Genomic DNA, 21,252 nt, shown 5'->3' on the forward strand with positions numbered 1-21,252 from the left:
TCCGCTCATCTCTCCTCACACGTCAACATTTTGACAGCTGTCAGACAAACAGAGGAGAGCTCACAGCCTTGAGTTACTAGAAACAAAGTGTGTTTGTGTGTGTGTGTGTGTGTGTGTGTGTGTGTGTGTGTGTGTGTCCACTTACTTCAATCTTTCCTTTTTTCTTCACTTCATATTTAAAAGTGACTTTTAGTTGTTAACTTCTGCTAATTATCAAGTTATAATATCATTTACCTTGTTTTCAAATGTGTGGAAAGAGGGAAAACTGCCAAAGAACATGATACAAATTAAAACATCTCCGCTTTGAAGAAGAAGCAAAACATGAACTGAGATTAAAGTCTTTAAACTTTCAGGAAGATGCCGTGTTGAGAAACCAAACGAGAGACTTAAGAAGTGTTTATCTAATTTAAAATCAGCCTCCTCTCCTTAGATATTTGGAAGAATTAACATTACACGACTGTTTGTCTGAGCAGGTGTGAAATCTGGAAGAACTCCATCTTTTTAAATTGCATCTCACGCACATTTAAAGCACCTTGTTATTCTCTCTTGGCTTCCACATCACTCTGAATGCCATGGAGAATCAACTCGCCTCTTTGTAGTTTGACAGGAAACACAACCTCCTTTTAAATCTGTGATGGGTGAAGCTGCTGCAGGGATAAAGAAAAGAGCAAAAGCTAAATTTACATTCTCCTGCAACTTCGGTCCCATGTGACTTTCGCAGCGAGACGAATCGCGGAGCAGAGATAACACGGAGAAGTAGGATAATTCACGATGCCTTTATTTCATCCGTCCTGCGCCTGCTGACAGACGCCGAGCAGAGAGGAAGCTGGAGGACTCAGCGGTGAGTCGTCTCATTCATCTCCCTCTCTCCCTGCAGCAGGTCCCAGACGCTGAGGAGAGACAGCAGGAGGACGCCAGGGAGGAGGAGAGGGAGGAAGACAGAGCCTGACACAGATAAAGGAGAGAGGATAACGTGACAGGAGGTGAAGACTGAAGGAGGGAGATGGCTGAGGCACCTCAGCAGCAGCAGGAGGTGAAGGAGGAGGAGGAGGAGCAGCAGCAGGAGGAGAATGAGCAGGAGAAGGAGCAGCAGGAGGAGGAGCAGCAGGAGGAGGAGCAGCAGCAGGAGGTGAAGGAGGAGCAGCAGGAGAAGGAGCAGCCGAGTCCTGTGGAGACGACGGAGCCCAGCGAAGGTTCTGAGGAGGAGACTGAGAGCGTCCCCATGCCCAAGGCCCGACCTCTGCTGTCCGTGAGGTCCATGAGCAACGTGGACCCTGAGGACAAGTCGCCCAACATGATCGTCTACAGAAAGGTACGACTGCTTTCAAATCTCTTTCAGTGGTCGACTGGCAAAGTGTGTGTTGCTGCCCTGAGCTCAGTGTGAGGGAACGTGTTTCCCTGTCACTGTTTTTACAGAAACAAACATTAGGATAGAAGTGTTGGGGTCATGGAGAAGCTCTTAATCCTAAATCGCTGTAAAAGCTGAAAGTGTTCAGACCCCTTCATCAGTGTTAAATCAACAATTCTTAACAAAAAAAACAAGAAAGGAAGATATTCATTGGCATTTGTGCTGATTTTTTAAAAGCTGTAATTGTGAATTAAAGGTCTGAATTATTTGGTCAATACAAGATTTTAGCTTTGGAATTCTAAGAACATGAAAAACATTCAAAACAAAAGCTCCTTGTCAGAGAGACTCAGAGTTCTATGAGTGAAGTGAGGAGTGGGTTTTGATGTCGAGAGGAATAAAGACGAGCAGTGGTTTTCCCATGATGCTGTTTGAGCCACATCTGGGCTCAGGTGGACGAAACATCTGGCTCATTAACAACCAGGAAGAAACAAAGGACCTTCAGGAAACTAACCACTTTAGTGACACCTCAATTAAAAACTAGAAGTGTTGGTAAAGGCGTCACTTTGAACGTCCTACCTCCTCCCATCAGCCCTCCGGTCAGAGCTGTGGTGTTGTGGTCACCTGAAGGAGATAGAAAACATAAAATGAATCTGATCTTCTTTCCTCTTGAATAACCTGTGCCTGGGAATGAAAGCCCAGGCAATGTTTCATCACCAGCTTCGAGCAGTGAGGGAGAGACGGGGCTCACCTGCTGCCTTGATGCTCTGTGAGTGGGGGGAGGCAGCGGGGGGGCCCCGGGTCTGTGTGTCAGTATTGCTTCTCAGCAGGAAGCCAGTCCACATGTTTACTGGTTTTTTCATCCAGGTTGAAACACAGTTCACAGTTTGATGCCGTAATAACTGGTCTCAACATCTTGATTGACAGCTGGAACTGCGACCTTCCAATGACCTTCCTTCTCTCCTGCAAAACTTTTAGAGGAAAAACTATTTTGACATTTAAAATATTCCATTTTGGTGCCTGTGTGCTCTGAAGGAGTCTCGGTATAAGAAGGCGTAGCAGGATTTGTGGATGGCTGTGACTGAGCCGGTCGTCCACTCGCTAAACGCCGGCGGTTCAATCCCCGGCTCCTTCAGTCTGCTCTGTGAAGTCTCTCTGGACAAGTCCCTGTTCCTCAAATTTCTCCTGAAATTGCCCGGTCATGTGCGTTGAAGGTGGCTGATGGAAAAACTCCTGCCTATAGATGTTCTGTGTGCATGTGAATGGATGAAAATGTTTCTACTGGAAAACTGCTTTGAAATGGTCGATAAGTCTGGAAAAGCTCGTATAAATATAAATATAGTCCATTTACGATTCTCATAGCTCCCAGTGAGAGGCTGCTTATCTATATTGAGCTTATGTATTAGCTGAAATATCTTTGCTTGGAAGCAGCACGTTTACTGGAAGATTTATATACTGACACAACTGAAGGAGCTTATTTGGATAAATGACGACGAGGACAAATCTAATGAATTCAACTCAAGAGATAGAATCGCCAGAAAAAAACACACATATACAAACACAGTCAAGGCTCCGATGTTGTTGCACCCTGTGGTTTTACAGTGCTGAGTTTGAGGTAATTAGAAACAACACAATGTTTACTGTTAAATATGCTGTTTTAGACTAAACACACACACACACACACAAACTCAGTAACTATAATAAGTGGAGGTTTTCTGCTCAGATAAGTTTTATTTTACTTTGGTGTATTGATTGTTTCTAAATGTTTTTTTTCCATTATAGAAAGAATTTTATAATGTTGAACAATTAAAGAGAAATGAATCCACCTGATTAAATTATACGTTATATTTTGGCATTGCAGAGAAAAATTTGTTTTTAATGGTTTTAAGGGGAAATTTCACTGTACTGGCACAAAATATTTGCTACTGGTAAACTCACTGTGTCAATATCTATTGTGCATCAGCCTTTGAAAAATGTGTATTTGTTGAAAGAGGCAGGAGGTGCAGCAGGAATAGCGAGACGGCAACAGCCACTGTCAGCTTTGATAAATGAGTTCCCGATGCAGGGATGGAGAGAGAGAGAGGGGGGGGGGGAGAGAAAGAACCAAGTCGAGAGAAGACAACAGATAAGTAGAAAGGGTCTTCATGAGGAGAGAGAGAGAATAACAGACGTGTACACAAACAGCTGGAGTGTGAAGATGACGAGAAAGATGAAGAGCGGGGGTGACAGAGCAGCAGGTGGATGTTAGCAACACACACACACACACACACACACACACACACAGAGTTACACACAGTACAGGTTAGTTCAGGTGAACAACAGTAAAGCAGCAGCTGATGTGTGATGTGTGCATTTCTTCAGATTCCCTGTGAGAAGGGAATCGAACCAACGCTGTCTGTTGTGTTGTTTGTGGGTTTGTGCGCGCTGGTGTTTTTGTGTTGACTTCACCACAACTATACAAAGATGTGTGTGACGGAGGAGGTTGTGGTTTGGCTTCACACAAAGTTACTCAAGTTACTTTTTGCTTCTGTGCATTATGCATTTGGTTTCAACCCATATAGTGATGCTGTGTGTGTGTGTGTGATGACCAGCAGGTTGTTTGAATGGAATCCACTGGGTCCACTGGGAGCTGTGGGAGCACGTGACTTCCACATCCAGCAGAATAACAATCAGAAGAAGAAGCTGGAATGAAGAAGAGAATCCTGAACATGAACAAAAGGAGCATTTTATATGAATTTGATGGATTTTGATCTGATCAAACTATTAAAGCGTGTGAGTCAGAATAGTTTGTAGTAGCTGAGCTTTTAAACACAGAGATTCCATAACTACATTTTAACGTCAACTTATCCTAAAGAAATTAATTTCCAATTAAATCACATTATTTTAACGATTGGTCGTGAGCTGAGCTTCTGATTCACAACATTATACCCAAAAGGTTTCTTTGTTATGAAATATGTATGACCCGTCCCATTAGTCTGCCTGGATGAGTCATCCACAATCATAAGGGGGGGGGGGGGGGGATGCAAATGGTGGATTTTCCCTGATTATACAAAAATATCAAAATATGATTTCTGACTTTTAGCAGATGCAGTGTCAGTTATTTTGTTTATTATTATTATTTTTTTTAAATAAATGTGGAACAGGAGGAGCTGATTCTGGGTCAGAGCCTGAGGAGAAATCAGGAAGAGAAGTGATGCCTCTTGCCCACAGGGAGACATTCATCTGCTGAAAAGATGGTGTATGAATTTATGTCTTCCTCCCTCCCTCCCTCTCCTCTTCCTCCCTCTCCTCTTCCTCCCTCTCCTCTTCCTCTTCTATTCATTTTGTGGCTGTGTATTTATATGTGTTCTTATTGCATTTAATCACGTTGTTTTTATTTATATAGCTGTTATATTCTGTTGTCCCTTTGTACTGTACTGTGTGTTCTATTCTCTGATCGCAGAGTGAAGACACATCTGTCTGTATCAGAGTGACTGTTCTTCTCCTTCTCCAATAGATTATATTTGTCATTGTAATCCAGTGCACACACATATACACACACACACACACACACACACACACACACACACACACACACACAAAAGGGGCCCGAGATGTCAGTGTGTCTCCTTAAAACAATAAAACACAGTGTGTGTGTGATATAGAAATGCGATGCAGAGTATTTGTGTGCGCTGCTGTTGGATTGTGTGTTTGTACAGTCCATAATATTCCAGCTCTATTCTCTGTGGTCCGCGCTCTGACAGGAGCAGCTGTGGAACTGAAGCCCTGTTTACTTAACAGGCTGTTTATACAGATACCTGCTCCCATATTCCTCTGAGCTGCTGGAACGCTCCCTGAAACCGAGCTGGAGGTTGAGCCGCCACAGTCGGGCGGTTGTTTGATGCTACACTCGTACAGAAACCTGTCCTGTGTCCTACATGTCCTACATGTCCTACATGTCCTAATACCTCAACAACAAAGAGAGCTGCCACTGCTGAACAATCCACATATGTTTGTACAAAGTTAGGAATTGAACTTGATAGCGTGGGTGTTCTAGATATTTGGTTGCATTTAAAACAAAATTGATGGTTAAGCTGCAAAATATCAGGCTTCAATTAAATTTCTTCATAATAAGTTTGATAATGACATCTTCTAAAATATACATGTGCCAATAGAACAGTTTTTGTAGCATCATTTTGTCAACAACATATTGTCTGCAAGATCAAACCTGTTTATTATTTGTTTTTCAAACCCTGGTACGTCAGAAATCACCTATATAGTGATATATATGGTCAAATTGTGTTTTCTCATTGGACGTGAGGCTCCGAGGGGAAATATATTGATCTCCTGTCAATCATTTATCCATTACCTCCTCATCTAAGGGCCTATATTCACCCTGTCCACTAAAAGGAATGGGCTGGATCAATAAATTGCATTAATTCAAGCTCGTCACATTTCTTTTGAAATGTATATTTCTCTTGCATCATAAGAACATCCAATGAGTTTCTCTTTTTGAACGTATTAACATATACTTACAGTATGTTTTGTATTTACTCTTCATATCAATGCTGCACCGGGTCTGATGCAAACACATTTCAAACTGCAGCGTCTGTGGTTTTCCTCCCTGCACAGTCGTCTTTGAAGAGCCGAGCTGGAGTAAGAACTTTTCCACTTGTTTTGTTGGACTAGTCCTCGCAGCAGCTGAGGCGATGTGCTTGCCTGAGCTGTTTTATTTTGTTTTCATGTGGGAAAAATGCCCCCGAACAAATGTCCACAACACTTCAAAGTTCGTCTTGAGGAAAGAAAAAACCTTCAATACACAATATCTCAGGCGTTTGCTCTTTTCAGTGCGAGCCTCGAGTCCCTCGGTCTTTCAAGTCTCCGAGGGTTTCACATGCAAATTGATTTTGCACAGAAATTCCCAGCGTCTCCTTCTTCTGTTGTGTTTTTTAATTGAAACACCAGTGAGTCAAATCAATCATTTTCATACATTAAACTCTTATTTGAAGACCAGGACAGAGTCATGGCTGAAGTGGTTTAATGCTGCAATAAAAAAACAACAACTGTGTGATTCACTGTTACACTTAAGAAGGGATTAAATAACTATTGTATTTTTTATTGTTAACATGAACCGCCGGATGCACAAGGTGATTCAATATTTTATGCCTTGAAGCCTCCGAGCCCCCGGTTCACAAACCATCAAATTCCAGTCATGCTTATGGTCCCTGTATCCCATCGCATATTTATCAGGCAATTTCACGTGGCAGCGATATTCATTGGCCGGCGAGAAGATGAATCATAGCTCGCACGCGGCTTTTCTCCTCAACACTCTAATGGCACCGGTATCCGAGCAGATTCTGCAGATCTAGATTGTTACTTTGATCACGTAGCAGCAGCTTCAGTCTGAGCAGGAAACCGCTGAACAGATTCTTCAACCTCCTAGTTTCCTTTATTGCCTCATTTTTCCATGTGCCTTCATGGTCACAAATGTTGTGCGTGTTGTGTTGGTACTTTGGGATATGATGACGTGGAGCAGCAGAATAGATCAAATGCGGAAATAGACCTAATACAGAAAATAATAATAATATATATTGTAGGTTGTTTCTGTTGTTCTCTATTGCCTGCTCCTGCTTGAAAATAACATCCCCACAATCAAGAGAGTATATCTCTGTGACTTCAGGGTCTATATGAATAATCTTTGCATCTATATAAAGCAGCAACAACCTCAGAACATCGCCTGTGACAAATCCTTTTCTAACAAAGTGAAGAAGAGCAAAGTTAAAGTGGTTGTTTGTCGACATATGTTTGGGCGTCGTCTCCAAATGGGTGTTCTGTCGTCATGGCAGTCCAGCCGAGTTTCTACCTGTTCTAAAGAGTTTCTACCTGTTCTAAAGAGTTTCTACCCGTTCTAACGAGTTTCTACCCGTTCTAACGAGTTTCTACCCGTTCTAACGAGTTTCTACCTGTTCTAACGAGTTTCTACCTGTTCTAACGAGTTTCTACCTGTTCAAACGAGTTTCTACCTGTTCTAACGAGTTTCTACCCGTTCTAACGAGGTGTCGCATGTCCACATCGAGGAGGGAATATTGTGTTGATGAGCTACACTGCACTCACCTGAGCTTCTGCATGAGGGTATGAGACATTTTTTTTACGTGTGTGTGTGTGTGTGTGTGTGTGTGTGTGTTTGTGTGTTTGTGTGTGCTGCTTGTATTAAAAGCACATAATCACGGTGCAGATTTGAGGGGGGCTCATCACAACAGAGCGAGTCGAGAGCAGCAGGCTGATCGAATCAAGGTGCTGCTGAGGTGCTCGTTAGGGGAGTTTAATTTGCAGATCTTAAGACGACAGGATGATCACTCTTACCACATCTTCCCACCCTTTTTTTTTCTGCGATGAATCGCCAACTTTTTATGTAACTTTTAAGGCTTCATTTATTATTTCCACAGAATTTCCATTAAACTTAGCAGGAGGATGAAGTTTGGTTCAGGGAGGAAGCTTTAAAATTTGGATTTCATATCGGTTTTCCAACGAACCACCACTGCTAAATTCTTGGTAGCTCACCAGAGAAAGCAGCAGCCGTCCTGCCCGGGAGGGGAAGTGTTCCCCGGGCCGGCAGAAATAATGACATCCTGAGTCCCCACTGAGTTCCTGTATCACTCAGTTCTAATCCAAACTAATCCTCCTCAGAGGAAACTCCGAGCTGCACTGGTTCAGTTTGGCGTTTCTGAATTTGAACGAGTAACTGGCACAAAGAATGAAGATTTGAAGCATCGGCATGTGTGACCAGAACCAGATCTGAGTCGCCGACTGGGAGCTTTTTATTTTAAAATGTTTGAAAAGTTTGGTCGGAGGAACCGAAAAAAACAGAAACCATCTTCAACTCCAGTGTTTGGTGTTTGCAAGAACAAGCTGCTGCCGCGTGTCGCTTCACATCCACACGTCAAAGCACCAGAGCCGGCGAAGAAACACAAACAACTTTACAGCCTGATGCACTCGAATGAGTCGGATCTGAAGCTCTCTTCTCTTGTTCCCTCCAACCTGACGGCGGAGCGGCCGGCCGCCTTCGTGAGTCTATTGAGGCATCAGTGTATTTGTCATGCTCTGGTTGTGTCGGACAGCAGGTGTCACAGGGAACCCACCTGGCCTCGCTTCTGTCAGCACGCCGGTTCACGTGAATGTAAAGAGGCTGCAGACGATCTGTAGGCGCGTGTGTATGTGTGTGTGTATACATTGTGTGGGTGTTTGTGTGGGTCTGGCAGCACATGAGTGAATTCTCTTGGCTGTATTTTAGATTGACAGAGTGATACTACACACAACAACTAGATTAATATTTATACACTGTATCCAGCCGCCTGGAAATACGCTGTTGGAACCTGCTTTTACTGAAGCACTGTCGTCCCGGTGTTATTCAAATAAGTGAGTAACAGCCCCGGGCGTGAAGAAGAAGAGCAGTTTTTCCAATATCATCCAATAACTGTCATTTCAAAATGGAAGCCAGGTTTAGAGAGTTTTCAAGATTAATGCAAATTTAAGTGTTTTTCCTTCCTTCTCGTTCATCAATCATCTCACGACTGCAGGTTTGTCTCACGACCCAATCAGAGCTAGACGCTCGATATAGAACAGGACGTAGCATCTGCGTCTAGAAAGTGAAGCCGACGAGTTCCTGAGACATGTGTTCTCTCTCTAGTGCAATGAGACGCACTGATGCATCAGTATCAACAATCTAATAATGTCATTAATATTAATATATCAGTCATAAGAACCAATATCCTGCAGAATGAATGTTTCCCACTGAAGGATCCGAGCTTCCTCCACCACAAGGTTGATGACACAGCGTTTTTCACAATGTGACAGAAAACGAAAATGTGTTTTGAATCAAAGAATATTATTCACATTCCTACTTCACAGGGAAACCTCAGCGCAACTTGTATTGATGTTATTTTTACACAGGCTCTTCTTTTTATTATTATTATTATTTGTATTATCATCCCGAAACAAAATTAGGTTTTCAGCCGGGACAAATAACATCAAACAACAATCGTGTGTGTGTGTGTGTGTGTGTGTGTGTGTGTCCATTGTAAGTGAAATATAATTAGGATGCACGAAGTGACTCACTGCAAATAATGAGTGTGCGCAACAAATCTCGATAAGCGAGCAGATTTGTTGTTTGTCGGGGCTTTGTTAGCACCGTGAGTCTTTGTTGTTCACAACGTGGTCTTGTCCCGCGAGTAAATAATTGAATCCATAATTAATCTCACAGATATTCATGCTGTAACGGGGATTAACATATTGTTTTGTGTCGGGAAACAACGACGCCGGACATTTTCTGGGGCTGTAATGGCACAACCTCCCTCTCGTTGTCCAAAATTGGGCAGAATTGACAAAGGGCTGAACATCAAACGGCCACACAAAGAACATTTGAGCGGTGACACAATGAAGAGGTGTCTGTGTGTGTGTGTGTGTGTGTGTGTGTGTGTGTGAGAGACAGAAACAGCAGAGTTGTACAAAAGCAGAAGTGAATACATCCAGAAAGGTCGATATTTGGATAGAAGGTGGAGTTCATCGGTGAATAAACACACCTGCAGCCATTATTGTGGTGATGCGGTGGAGAGCGGCATGGACCCGGTGCCGCGACGCCTGATTTGTTTTCGTCCGTAGCAGCCAAAACAAAATAATGAGGCTACGCCGTCCATTCAGAGCCGATTCTTCTTCTCATCCTCCAGCTGCGATGGGACGGTCCTGTCCACAGAACTGTTGTCCCCAAATACACAAGGAAGGTGCAACATGATCTGAACATCAGTGAATCATCCTAACGTCCAGTTTGAAATGTTAATATAGAAGAGATAAACTTGTTTTAGTCGTTTGGAATTCAGAATCCAAAACCAAGCGTTTGAGACAGAGGCTGAAAGGAGGAGCTGCAGCCATGGACAGTTTGAGTAGGAAAGTGATATGAGAGCATGTAAACCTTTAACAGTATTAACCCAAATTAAAGGGATCAAGCTGAATATGAGCATTTGTCTCCATGTGAGAGGCGGTGGACTAGTGGCAGAAACTTGGACTATGGGCAGAAAAGGTCTCTGGTTCGTCTCTGGTTCGACTCCACGGAGAAACAAAACAAAAAGACAAACCTGGATTGATCTGTCCAGAAATCCAAGAGTATTCTCCCTACCCTGTTTAGTGCCCCTGAGCAAGGCACCTTACTCCCCCAACATCTGCTCCCCAGGCGCCTTACATGGCTGCTCACTGCTCTGTGTGTCCTGCACCAGATGGGTTAAAAGCAGAGGTTAAATTTCCCTCCCTGCATGAGTGTGCTTGTGCATGTCTGTGCATGTGTTTGGGACAAATAAATGTATCTTAATCTTAAATCATCTCCTCTGATTAATTTTGTCTCAAATGTCTTGGAGTTTTACCCACACCAGCTGTAATAATCCCCCTTGGAGCCCGAGGATCTGTGGTGAAGCTGCGTGGAGTCACTCCAGCGTCGCGTGTTGGCCGACGCCATCGAGCTCTGAGGAAGCTCGGAGACGCCAGGAACCAGGAGGGAGCAGAGGGCTGCAGCGTCAAGTGGCGGGTTATGATTAATGAATGTGAACTTTTGTCAGGCACGCTCCCCATGTAGCCGCGGGTCCATTAGAGCTCTGCACACACACACACACACGTGCACACACACATGCACACACACACATGCACACACAAAGAAAGGAAAAGGGAAAAGACAACCCACACCTAACTGATGGATGATACGGAAGTAGGACCACACATCGTTTTTCCATTAGCGTCTCTTCTCATTCTGCTCTGTTTCTTATTCTGCCGGCCCTAATCAATCTTTAGCTGCACGCCTTCCTCCTCCTCCTCTGTTTTAACCTCGATGAGTTCCCTTCTTCCTCTGCCCTTTATTTCTGTCCCTGTGTTGTCCCAGCCGCAGACGTGTCCCTCGGTTTATCGCTTGGGTTGTTTTTTACCGATACGACACTGGGAAGGGATTTAATGCTCGTGCATTAAAGCTTAAGGTGACACGAATAACAATCACCAGAGAGCGATATCGATCGAAGAGGAGCAGATCAGATTCCTGCAGTGTGGGTCTCCATTTATCAATTTTACCTATTTGCTCTCAGGGGCCATGTGCAGCATTTAATCACGTTCATAAATCAACAGAATGTGGATCTATATCACCGTCATAAAACATACGAATGAAGAGACAAACAGGAAAAGGTAAAAGATCCCTGCGCTGTGTGTGTACATCGTGTTTTACACCGTGAACCCCCACGATGGATTGAGCGGGAGAATGTGCTGCATGTGTTTACGGTGCCGATGAAAATGTGTTTGTTGTGCGGCTGTCGGGGGAGTTGTGTGATGAACGAGGTAAACAGAAGGAAACACAAGATTGTATGCAGGAAGTATTTGTTTGTATGTTATTATTGATTTGCTTTGCCAACTAGCCAATATTTTATAGTATGTAACCAGTGTCTGGATGGCAATACACTAACAGTACATTATTATGCTGTGCAACACATCTTTATTGTCCAAATCCAAATGTGTCTTTCCCCATATTAACAGAGTAGCACATCATTTATTCTGTTGATGAAGACATCGTGTTATAAGGATACAGCAAAGAAATAAAATAGTATAAATCTAAATATTAACCGTTGTTCAGATGCCAGGAGCAGATATTTTATGTTAGATAAATTAAATATAACTACATTGATCTTTTTGCAGAGAATTTATTACCTACAGTACGAATATAAAATTTGGTTATACATTAGATGTGTAAAGGTAATCTTTCCAAGACGAAATGCTTTCTTCTTCATGCTCACCTCATGTTTGTCTTTCCCTACTTGTTACCACTCCCTCATTCCCTCCTCTCCCTCGTTCTCCCTCGTTCCCTCTCTCCATCTTCCCCTCATTGCACGGTTTGGCCTCCGCGTTGAGACTCTATTAATTCAGGGAAGTGAGAACTAGGCCAGTCTGGGTCTCAGCTCCACTGGGAGCTCCACTGGGAGCCGAGCCAGGGGAACCTCCCCAGCTCGGTGCGTGTGGAGCTATTGGGGTCGAAACAACTGCTCAGCCTCATCTCCAGGTTAACCAATCACGATGACCGGTGCTCAACACCCACCTGGTGTGAATGAGTTATTGCTGGATCAGCTTGGAACCAGTGAATGAGGGGTCAGAGGGGACGGATCTGTGAATGAACCCTTCACCTTATTGTGAAATTCTGCCCTGAACACCCCCCGGTCTAATGGGAAAGTCTTGATTCTGCTCTTACAGATGCTCCCTGCTGTGATGAAGCAGAATATCCTCTTAAAATAACAAGCAGGCAGAATCGTGAGTAATCCCCCCCACTGGGAATCAGTTTAGAAACGAATCCCCCCCCCGGTGAGTGGAAAAGCTGCAGAATCAAAGCCAGTTGTAGAGACTCGGAACCAACAACAGCAGCAGATGAACACCAGCACACAGAGTAGAAAAGCTTGTTTACAAAGACAAAGCCCAGAACAGCGTGGTGAGTGTGGTCTGCTGCACGTCAGCTGATGTGTGATCAGACTTTAATATCCCACTCACTCCAGTTCAGATGCATGTGGAGAAAACAGGAGCCGTTTCTGTCCCTTTATATTAAACAACAGGCTGGAGAATAGATTTCTTTCTCCTGGAGCTGGAGGGTAAAGTTTAAAACAGTTTAACTACAAGTCGAAAAACTGGGCGATGTGACTTGTTGAGCTCTCCCTTTAAGAATCGTTTATTTTTCATTACCTTAGAATGGGTTCTATCCATCGTGTTTCTGCAGAAGCCCAGAACCACACAAACCAAACACGACCAAACTCCAGAGAGGGACTTTTTAAACTTTAGCTGCAGGCCTCCATTACTCCTCTACACCTGCTGGGAAGAAGGATGAAGGTGAGGCGGTTTTAACTGGGTGGCAATCTGCAGCTTCAACTGTTCGATGCCATCATGCCACCAGACCTTTCATATCCAAATTTCACAGACTGTTGTGTTGACTGCCTCTGGCCACACGTCCGAGGTGCTGGATGTGTTGTTATTTAAAGAGGACACGGGTGTGGACTCTTACTGTCTGATATTAAAGTTTTAATTGAAAGCAAATATTGACTTGATTTGGTAACTGAACGCTGTGTTGTGCCCTCCAGCTTTTACACAGACACACACACACACACAGACACACGCACACACACACACACACACACACACACACACACACACACACACACACACACACAAAGACACACACAGACACACACAGTAGCAGCTGTTGCCACGCTCCTCTCTCCATGTGCTCCGTCGGTGGATGAACACATTGGCAGAGACCGACGCCAGCCTCTCTCTCTCTCTCTCTCTCTCTCTCTCTCTCTCTCTCTCTCTCTCTCTCTCTCTCTCTCTCTCTCTCTCTCAGAAGGTTATAAATCGTTTTAATGGTTTTCATTTGACTCTGTCCCTCTCAGCTGAACTGACATGAGGCTTCTAGCAGGAGCTCAGGTGGAAGTGTGTGTCCTACCTGACGGGTTGAGATCCGCTCAGAGGAGCAGCAGCAGCTTTCAGAGACGAATAGAAAAAGAAAAGTCAGTGGGAATCTCGCTTTGAGCAGAGGAGGCTTTTTGAACCCCCCCCCCCTCTCCCCCTCCTCCCGTCTCTACTTCTCATACTGAACAATATGCTCATTAAAAACACATTAAAACCTAATTTATTTCCTTGTGTGAGACACTTTATTAGATGAGCTGTCTCTCAGTCCATTTGGGATAACAATGGTCCACGTGTGTGCCACCAATTACATGTAATTCTGTAATGATGATGATGATTAGCATTATTATTGTTATCGGTTCAGCAAGGTGACCACACACAGAAAATGGATTTTAGAATAGAAATGCAATATCTCAGCATCATTAGAAAACACTTCCTTGTTATTACAGGCACGTGCTTTTCATAATGTGATTGAAACACGGGGGAAAGATTCAGATGTGATTCAAATTTGATCAAGTTTTTATCTTGAATTTAACAGGGGAGCAATGAAATATGATTTAAAATCGCCTCCATTTGTGCAAAGAAAGGTTTTGGTCACTTGTCAATAAAGGTTCCTTCATGAACAGCTCACGTTACATAAAGATTGATGCCTTGTATTGATCCATTTCAGAATTAAGAGCAAATATACAGCCTAAAAAATAGATATTTTTACAGGTGCTTTAACAGTTTTCTCATAATTAAGGGAGAAAAAAGAGGATGTGATAAATCCTCTGTTCCCACTGAACGGCTCAAACTGCGGCTGTCTCCTCAATCAGCTCCATTGTACAGCTAACAGTTTGAGAATATTTGGTTTACAATCCTACAAACTCCTTCTCCTCCTCTCCTCTCCTCCTCTCCCCCTCATCTTTATCTCTTCCTGTTAATGTGCCACTGCCTCTTCGAGCTGCTGCACATCAGCTTCCTGCTTCTCTCGAACATGAAAAGTGACTCAGCAGATCAGGGACGTAGCTGTAGCTGTTCTTCATGTGTCTTTATTATGTGTCTCATAAGAATGTCCTTGTATTGATGTTGATGCTGTCGAGACGCACTGGAGAAGAGAGTTGACGTCAACGTGCATTAACAGCTGCGGTGATGTGATTGACGGTGGTTTGATTGGCGGCTGTGACCAGTTGATCTGCTGGTTTAGTGATCAGCTTGAACTGCTTTCCTGAAAGTTTTACGATTATTTGTCTCAATCAAACCGTCGATGCACGTCCACCACTCTGTAGACTATGGTTTCTTGCTGAAGCTTCTAACTGGTCTAGTGACACGACAGCTGGTTGGTCAATTTCATTTTGTGCAATGAGTTTTTACATTAAGAAGATTGTGTATCGATGGAAGCAAATTGCAATTAAAACCGATGCAGCATATATTAATCACAACAAACATCCGATAATGTGTGGAGCGACACTTCCATTTCTCTTCCTACCTCGTCTCCCACCACCTCTCGTTTAATTATATAATCTCATTGGACCCTCTTCTACTTTAATCGAATTAGATTCTGAGCCACCAGCTGTTTATCTCAATAACCAACCGGTTAATATGTGCATAACGGTGGAGGATGTATTCATTTTCATTTGCTGATCTGCTGGAAACAATTAATTTGTGTCACGGTGCGACTGGAAGCCTGCGTAGTGTTTAGGATGGAAGAGAAAGAGAAGGAAGGAAGGGAAGCAGAGGCAGGAGAAGTGTGTAACTATTTGAGGTTGTCGGCCTAATAGCAATCAGATTGTTGTCATATCAGCGATGTCGTACGATGGAGCCAGAGTAAGAAAAGGGAAGATGAGTCTGGAAGAGTGGTTCAACAGCAACGTAACCAAGTGAAGAGAGTGATGAATAAACAACTGGGATCAAGATGAATCTGTCTGGACAGATGAACAGAAGCTATTTTCCTCTCATGGCATCTCCCCCCTAATCCCAAAAAAGAGAAGATGGACGAGGTGTTTACACAATCCAGATAAGTATAGATTTTATAGATCCCTGCTTCTCCTCCTCCTCTATCAATAGAGCACATTAAGATGTAGACATCCAGTCATCCATCAGTGGAAAAGTTTCCTGCTCTATCAGCCCATCAGGCTGATCTATTAGGGCACGACACTCCTTCAATTATATGAACCCGCTCTCTCTTTGTGTATCACTCTCTTTTTCCATTTCTATCTGCTTCCTCCATCGCTCAGTCACTCCGTCCTCGACAAATCATATACACACAGCGAGGAGGAGACCATTTCCTTAATTCACCTCCTGTGTAATCCTTTCTTTATTTTCCTTCCCCGTTAGCCTTCGGGCAAACTGCTGTTTGCTTTGTAGTGAATCTGCTAATTTGCCGCTTCGGCCCAGAAACATCGCAGGAGACAAATTGCTCTTGTGTTTCGTTGTTTGTGGAACTAGATTTCTAAAACCATCATCAGAAGCTGGTGGGAAACTGAAGGTGAAAATCTGCTCTTACTACCGAGCTAAAGACTTGATTGTTGTTAACTCCCTAAATTCATCAGTGATCCGTCAGCTGTAGAGGAAGATGGACGATGCATTTTGTGAAGGAAGGTCATTAGAAAATGTCTGTAACTCTCTGAAGTTAGGGACACGAGAATCAGTAAATAACCAGAACGACCTTAAACGACAGAAGAATTATTTACATGCACTTTGCCACTTAACTTTAGTCCAAGTCCCATCTGTTAACATAGAGGAGGCGGCGTTTATTGTTAATGTTATCTTTATTTACAATGAAAAACGTCATCAAACACATTTGTTCTTCTTAATTGTACATCCAGGACCATGAGGAGATACTTCAGAGGCAGATTCCAAAAATCTGAATCTCTTCTTGTCAGCGTGTTGAGCTCTTCACTCACAGGGAGGCACTGATCCATTCGTCAGTCGCTGTGAATATTTCATAGGCTCGAGGTGCTTCAGGGACTCAGATGGTTAGACTCACGAGGCTCGGGGAAAGCGTGTGATCAATATCCATCAGGGACGAGAGATACTCAGGAGCGTTGGGTGGAGGAGGAGCTGGAAGAGAACGAAAGAGGGCTGAGCGACACACACACACACACACACACACACACACACACACACACACACACACACACACACACACACACACACACACACACACTCGTGACCCTAGTCTCATCATTGAAATACATAATCAAATGAATATAAAGCTGCGTTTCCAGTGTTTCTTTATTTGGAGAGGCTCGTTAATATTTGCATACCAATGCAAACAATTTCAATTAGTGGTGAACAACTTGGAGCCAAAGTGAACCGGTCTGAAAGTAGATCCGGGAGTTCTGGAGAGAGGAGAGTGAAATCAAAGTGTGGCTGCGGGTTAATGGCTGCAGACGATCAGGAGAAGAGAAAATTACTATATTTCATACTTTGGGAGATTGATGCTGCATTCGTCAAATTCAGGTTCTCGTGTTGAAGACTCTTGTTAGCGGCGACTTTCAGACTCACGTGGGTGGAGCCTCGACACTGCAGATTTTCATGTGACAGAGAGAAGTTTAGTTGCCCATCAGAAGTCGACCCTTTTCAGTGTGTGTGTGTGTGTGTGTGTGTGTCTGTGTCTGTGTGTGTGTTGCTGCTTTGTTGGGTGTCGTCTTTCAGGAGGAATTCCATGTCTTAATATTCCCGTTTTGCCACTAGTTGCCGTTGTGATGGCACCAAAACAAAGCAAATAATGAATCATTAATGGTTACGAGGCTTTTAGATTTGAACCTCTTGCATGAAAATAACGTTGATGCAGGGGGGGGGTCTGCAGGTTAGAAAGAGCTGCTGTTCGGGGCTTAGGGGACAACGTTTTCCTCTTTTGTGCAAATATGATGGTTTCTGTAAATGCATTATTAATTAAACCTGAGCATGAAAGCTAAATATCAATCCTGTGTCCAGTGTTTGTACAGCTCAATTACCCAAAAGAAATTGGGAATCATATGTTTTCATTAATTCTTTATGTCCATTCTTTAAAGACATCATTTGCTAGGACATGTAATTGTGGACATGTGTATTTGGAACTTGTGATAAAATCAGTAGGAGACTTGCTATTGATTATCAGCAGTTGGTCCCAATTATTACTTTCCGAAAACAGTAAAATCTTAATGGATGTTTTAATGCTCCTGCACACACAGATCCTGGGGGTGGTTGACAGAGGATGGTAAAATTGACAGGTTGTTTTAAGGGGATTCCAACCTGGATGCATGGATACTGTCAATCAGTCTTTGGTTTGGTTGGTTAAGTGGAACTCCAGGGACAAAACATCACTTTGCTCCTAATCAACGTTTCCCGAGAACCTGCTGTCACGACACAGTAAACAGCAACAGCAAACAACCTATAGGTGGCTTTACGCTCGGCTCCTGCAGCCTCATTCTCCAGAGGAGGTCTCATTACCTCTTTGCTCATCATCTCGCCCCCGGTGACACATTCATCCTGCGTCTTTTCCTGGAAACGTTGACTCGTTTAAGGAATTCCAGGTATGGCCGCACGCCGCTCGTCGAATCCCTGCGTGACAGGATTCATATGAAGACTGTCACAGGGATTCCTGAGGGGGAATTAGCTCGGAGAGAATGATTGGTGAATAAAGGGTGAAACCATCCAGCCTTTCGAGTGTTCCTGTCAAATGAAGTAATCCTATTAGATGGTTGCACCTAGCATCGCCTCCTGTGTGTGTGGGCAGAGGCACGTACTGTATAGTTGTCTATGCAGGAGTGTAGCTGTGTGTTCAAGGCCTTTACCGGAGGCGCCGGTGGCAAATAGACCTGTCGTTTCCTCTTAAGCACGGCCCCAACGTTTCCCTGTAATGAGACTGTCAATTCCCGTTTGCCCGCCAGAGCTGCGCCGTCCCATCCTGCCCCACGGGGAAGTGCCGGAGAAAGATTGTAGAGACATCCTAATGAGAAGGTCCGCTCCTTTGTTACTGACGCCATTTGGGAAGCTACAGGCCCTCGCCCACCAGCCCGCCCCTCGCTTTTTAAAAGGCTGATTTTCAAAGCCACCTCCCATGTCACACTCCTTCCCCCAGAGAGAAGCTGGATTCAAGTCACGGATAGATGCAGTTTGTCAAAGATGGGCTTTAGATTTGATAAAACGTGATCCCCCTAAAGAGCAGAGGGATGGATTCTGCAGCAGAGGGAATCTCAACCGGATTTTATTCAAAATGAATTGGCAGATTTTTCGACTTTTTCAGTTTTATTATTTGTTACTATTAAATCGTCTGTCTTTAGAATGGATGTTGTTATTGTGACTCAGAGCTTTGACAAGACCAAAAGAAAAAGACATTACTCTGTGGGATTGGCTCGTAGACGTTGACTCGTAAAACAGTCAAAGTTTAATGATGGGGTTAAGAATGATGGTGGAGCAGAGAAACTCATCGATCCCTCAGCCAATCAGGCCGTTCGTCACTTATTGTCTCAATTTGTATTGGCGGCTGCATCTCTCTCTCTCTCTCTCTCTCTCTCTCTCTCTCTCTCTCTCTCTCTCTCTCTCTCTCTCTCTCTCTCTCTCTCTCTCTCTCTCTTTCTCTCTCTGTACCCAACTCCTTTTTCATCCTGAGATATCTGTGTTCTTTTTCCTTTTTCACTATTGCGTCATCCACGCGTCAACTCGCTCACTGTGAATTCTTCGGATTAAACATAAACATAAAACTCATGACATGATTAAATATGTGCTTCTTCATTTTGAAAAATTAATGAGTGGGTGAAGGGGGGGGGGGGGTTGAAGAAGAACCATAGGGGTTGATCTTCGCTGTTTGAACAGAATCATGAAGTGCGCCGGCTGATTGGCTTCACTGGAGTGCCACTGACCTCAAGCATTTAACCTCCAGCCACTCGAGGGTGATGCATTGTGGGTAACTCTGCGCTCTGACCTTTCCCAGGGGATTGCAGTCGTGTGTAGGAGATGATATACGAGAAATATACATCTCAATTACTTTGCCTAACTTGCCCAGAATGTTAATAATTGATTCCTGTATTTTATTGGATTCTGGTGGAATCTGCCGCGCTGACGGGTTCCAATGAGCTTCTTTTATTTCAGTCGTCAATACTCGCACTCTGGCTAATGAGGTGTTACCACATCAGCTCCCCCGATGATGAAAGATTATCTGGAGAGCCGTTCAAGCATCTCTCATCATGTCCCCCCCCCCCACAACTGTCAAATGACGGCTCATTTCGTCTCCAGGAGTCAGAGGGCGAGTCCACGTCCACGCGTTTCTTTTAAATTCATATTTCTCATGTCGCACTGATTGTTTTGTTCAGGTTTAGTTATCAGCTAATGTGAGTTGTGTAGAGAAAGTGTGTTGTTCATGTTAGTCTTGTAGGTTTATGACATTACACTGTCTGAATTACTTCATATGTAGCGTTTCATTGACTTTTCTACGACAACATTAATCAAGCAACTGCATCAATAGGTTTTGATTAACAGATTATTTGTATGTGTATCAAATGCACAGACACTCTGACGGGTTTACTGTGGATGCAGTTTATTCTGCTTTATATTTTTGTGAGGATTTGTCATTCATTTTATTGAGGATTCACAGATGGTTTCCACGGCCGTCAGTCGCCTCAAAGCGAAGCAATTATCACTGGACCATTAACGATAATCAATCACAGTGTGAAGACGCACGAGAAGCAGCAGATACGAGTCGGGATGAAGCAGTTCAACAGCAGAAAAATATACATTTTCATTGCCACATAATGAGAATAGTTAATGACAGGGTTTAATGGATGAGGTTGTTGTTGTTCGATGAAAGTGACAGAAACTCCCCCCAGCCCAGGGGAGATGGATCCATGGAAGCTGATAAGCTCAGTGTGGAAACATGACTGTTATTAATCATAGTGACGCTCTCACCTTCTCACAGGTGTTTCTCTACATGTGTAAATGACAGAGAGGCGCAGAGGAGTTAGAAAGTAAATATTTTCATATTGTAATCTATCATTTTGTGATTGTGTGGCTTCAGATCTCTGCCTCATGCTTTCACCTAAAAGCTGCAATGAGCTGTGATAACACACTCATCTAATCACAGGCCAGTGAGAGCATGAAGGTTTCAGGTGTAACTTGTAGAAAAACATATAATCGAGCAAAAAGCTTTACAGGGTTGAGATGCATAATTATAAAGTCCACCCTTTATAGCCGTTAACATATAATTGAATGTCTTTAAACAGCTAAAACCCTTTGGATTCCTTTAACAGGTGATTACAACACATCTGCAATTAGACAGCATCGCCTGGTCCCTTAAAAAATAGAATGGACTGCTGGGATTTTGCATAAACTTCCCCTCCGGTGTTTCATCTCCATTTAGCTGCTGCCTGCTGCGACGGAGCCTGAGTGGCTTCCTTCTCTTTCTCCTCTGCGTAGTGAAGACAGAGGCAAGTGGCATTTTGACAAGGAAGAAACAAAAAAAAAAGGGTGAATTGCAGCGTCTGCCATCACAGATAGTCTGT

General features: G+C 43.6%; 1 protein-coding gene across 2 annotated transcripts in view; it reads left to right on the plus strand.

Annotated features, from left to right (window-relative positions):
* The first annotated feature begins 1,003 nt into the window (after positions 1 to 1,003).
* Positions 1,004 to 21,252, plus strand: part of LOC133024497 (regulator of G-protein signaling 6-like) — a 52,181-nt gene continuing 31,932 nt past the window's right edge. The window contains exons 1-2 of one of the 2 annotated variants that reach the window (XM_061091629.1): positions 1,004 to 1,033; positions 1,121 to 1,312. In XM_061091629.1, the coding sequence (XP_060947612.1) occupies positions 1,004 to 1,033; positions 1,121 to 1,312 (222 nt within the window). Of the gene's footprint in view, positions 1,313 to 21,252 lie in introns of both variants that reach the window. The other variant, XM_061091626.1, reaches the window with a different exon arrangement.

This window comes from Limanda limanda, chromosome 18 (assembly GCF_963576545.1).
Source record: "Limanda limanda chromosome 18, fLimLim1.1, whole genome shotgun sequence".
Taxonomy (NCBI): Eukaryota; Metazoa; Chordata; class Actinopteri; order Pleuronectiformes; family Pleuronectidae; genus Limanda; species Limanda limanda.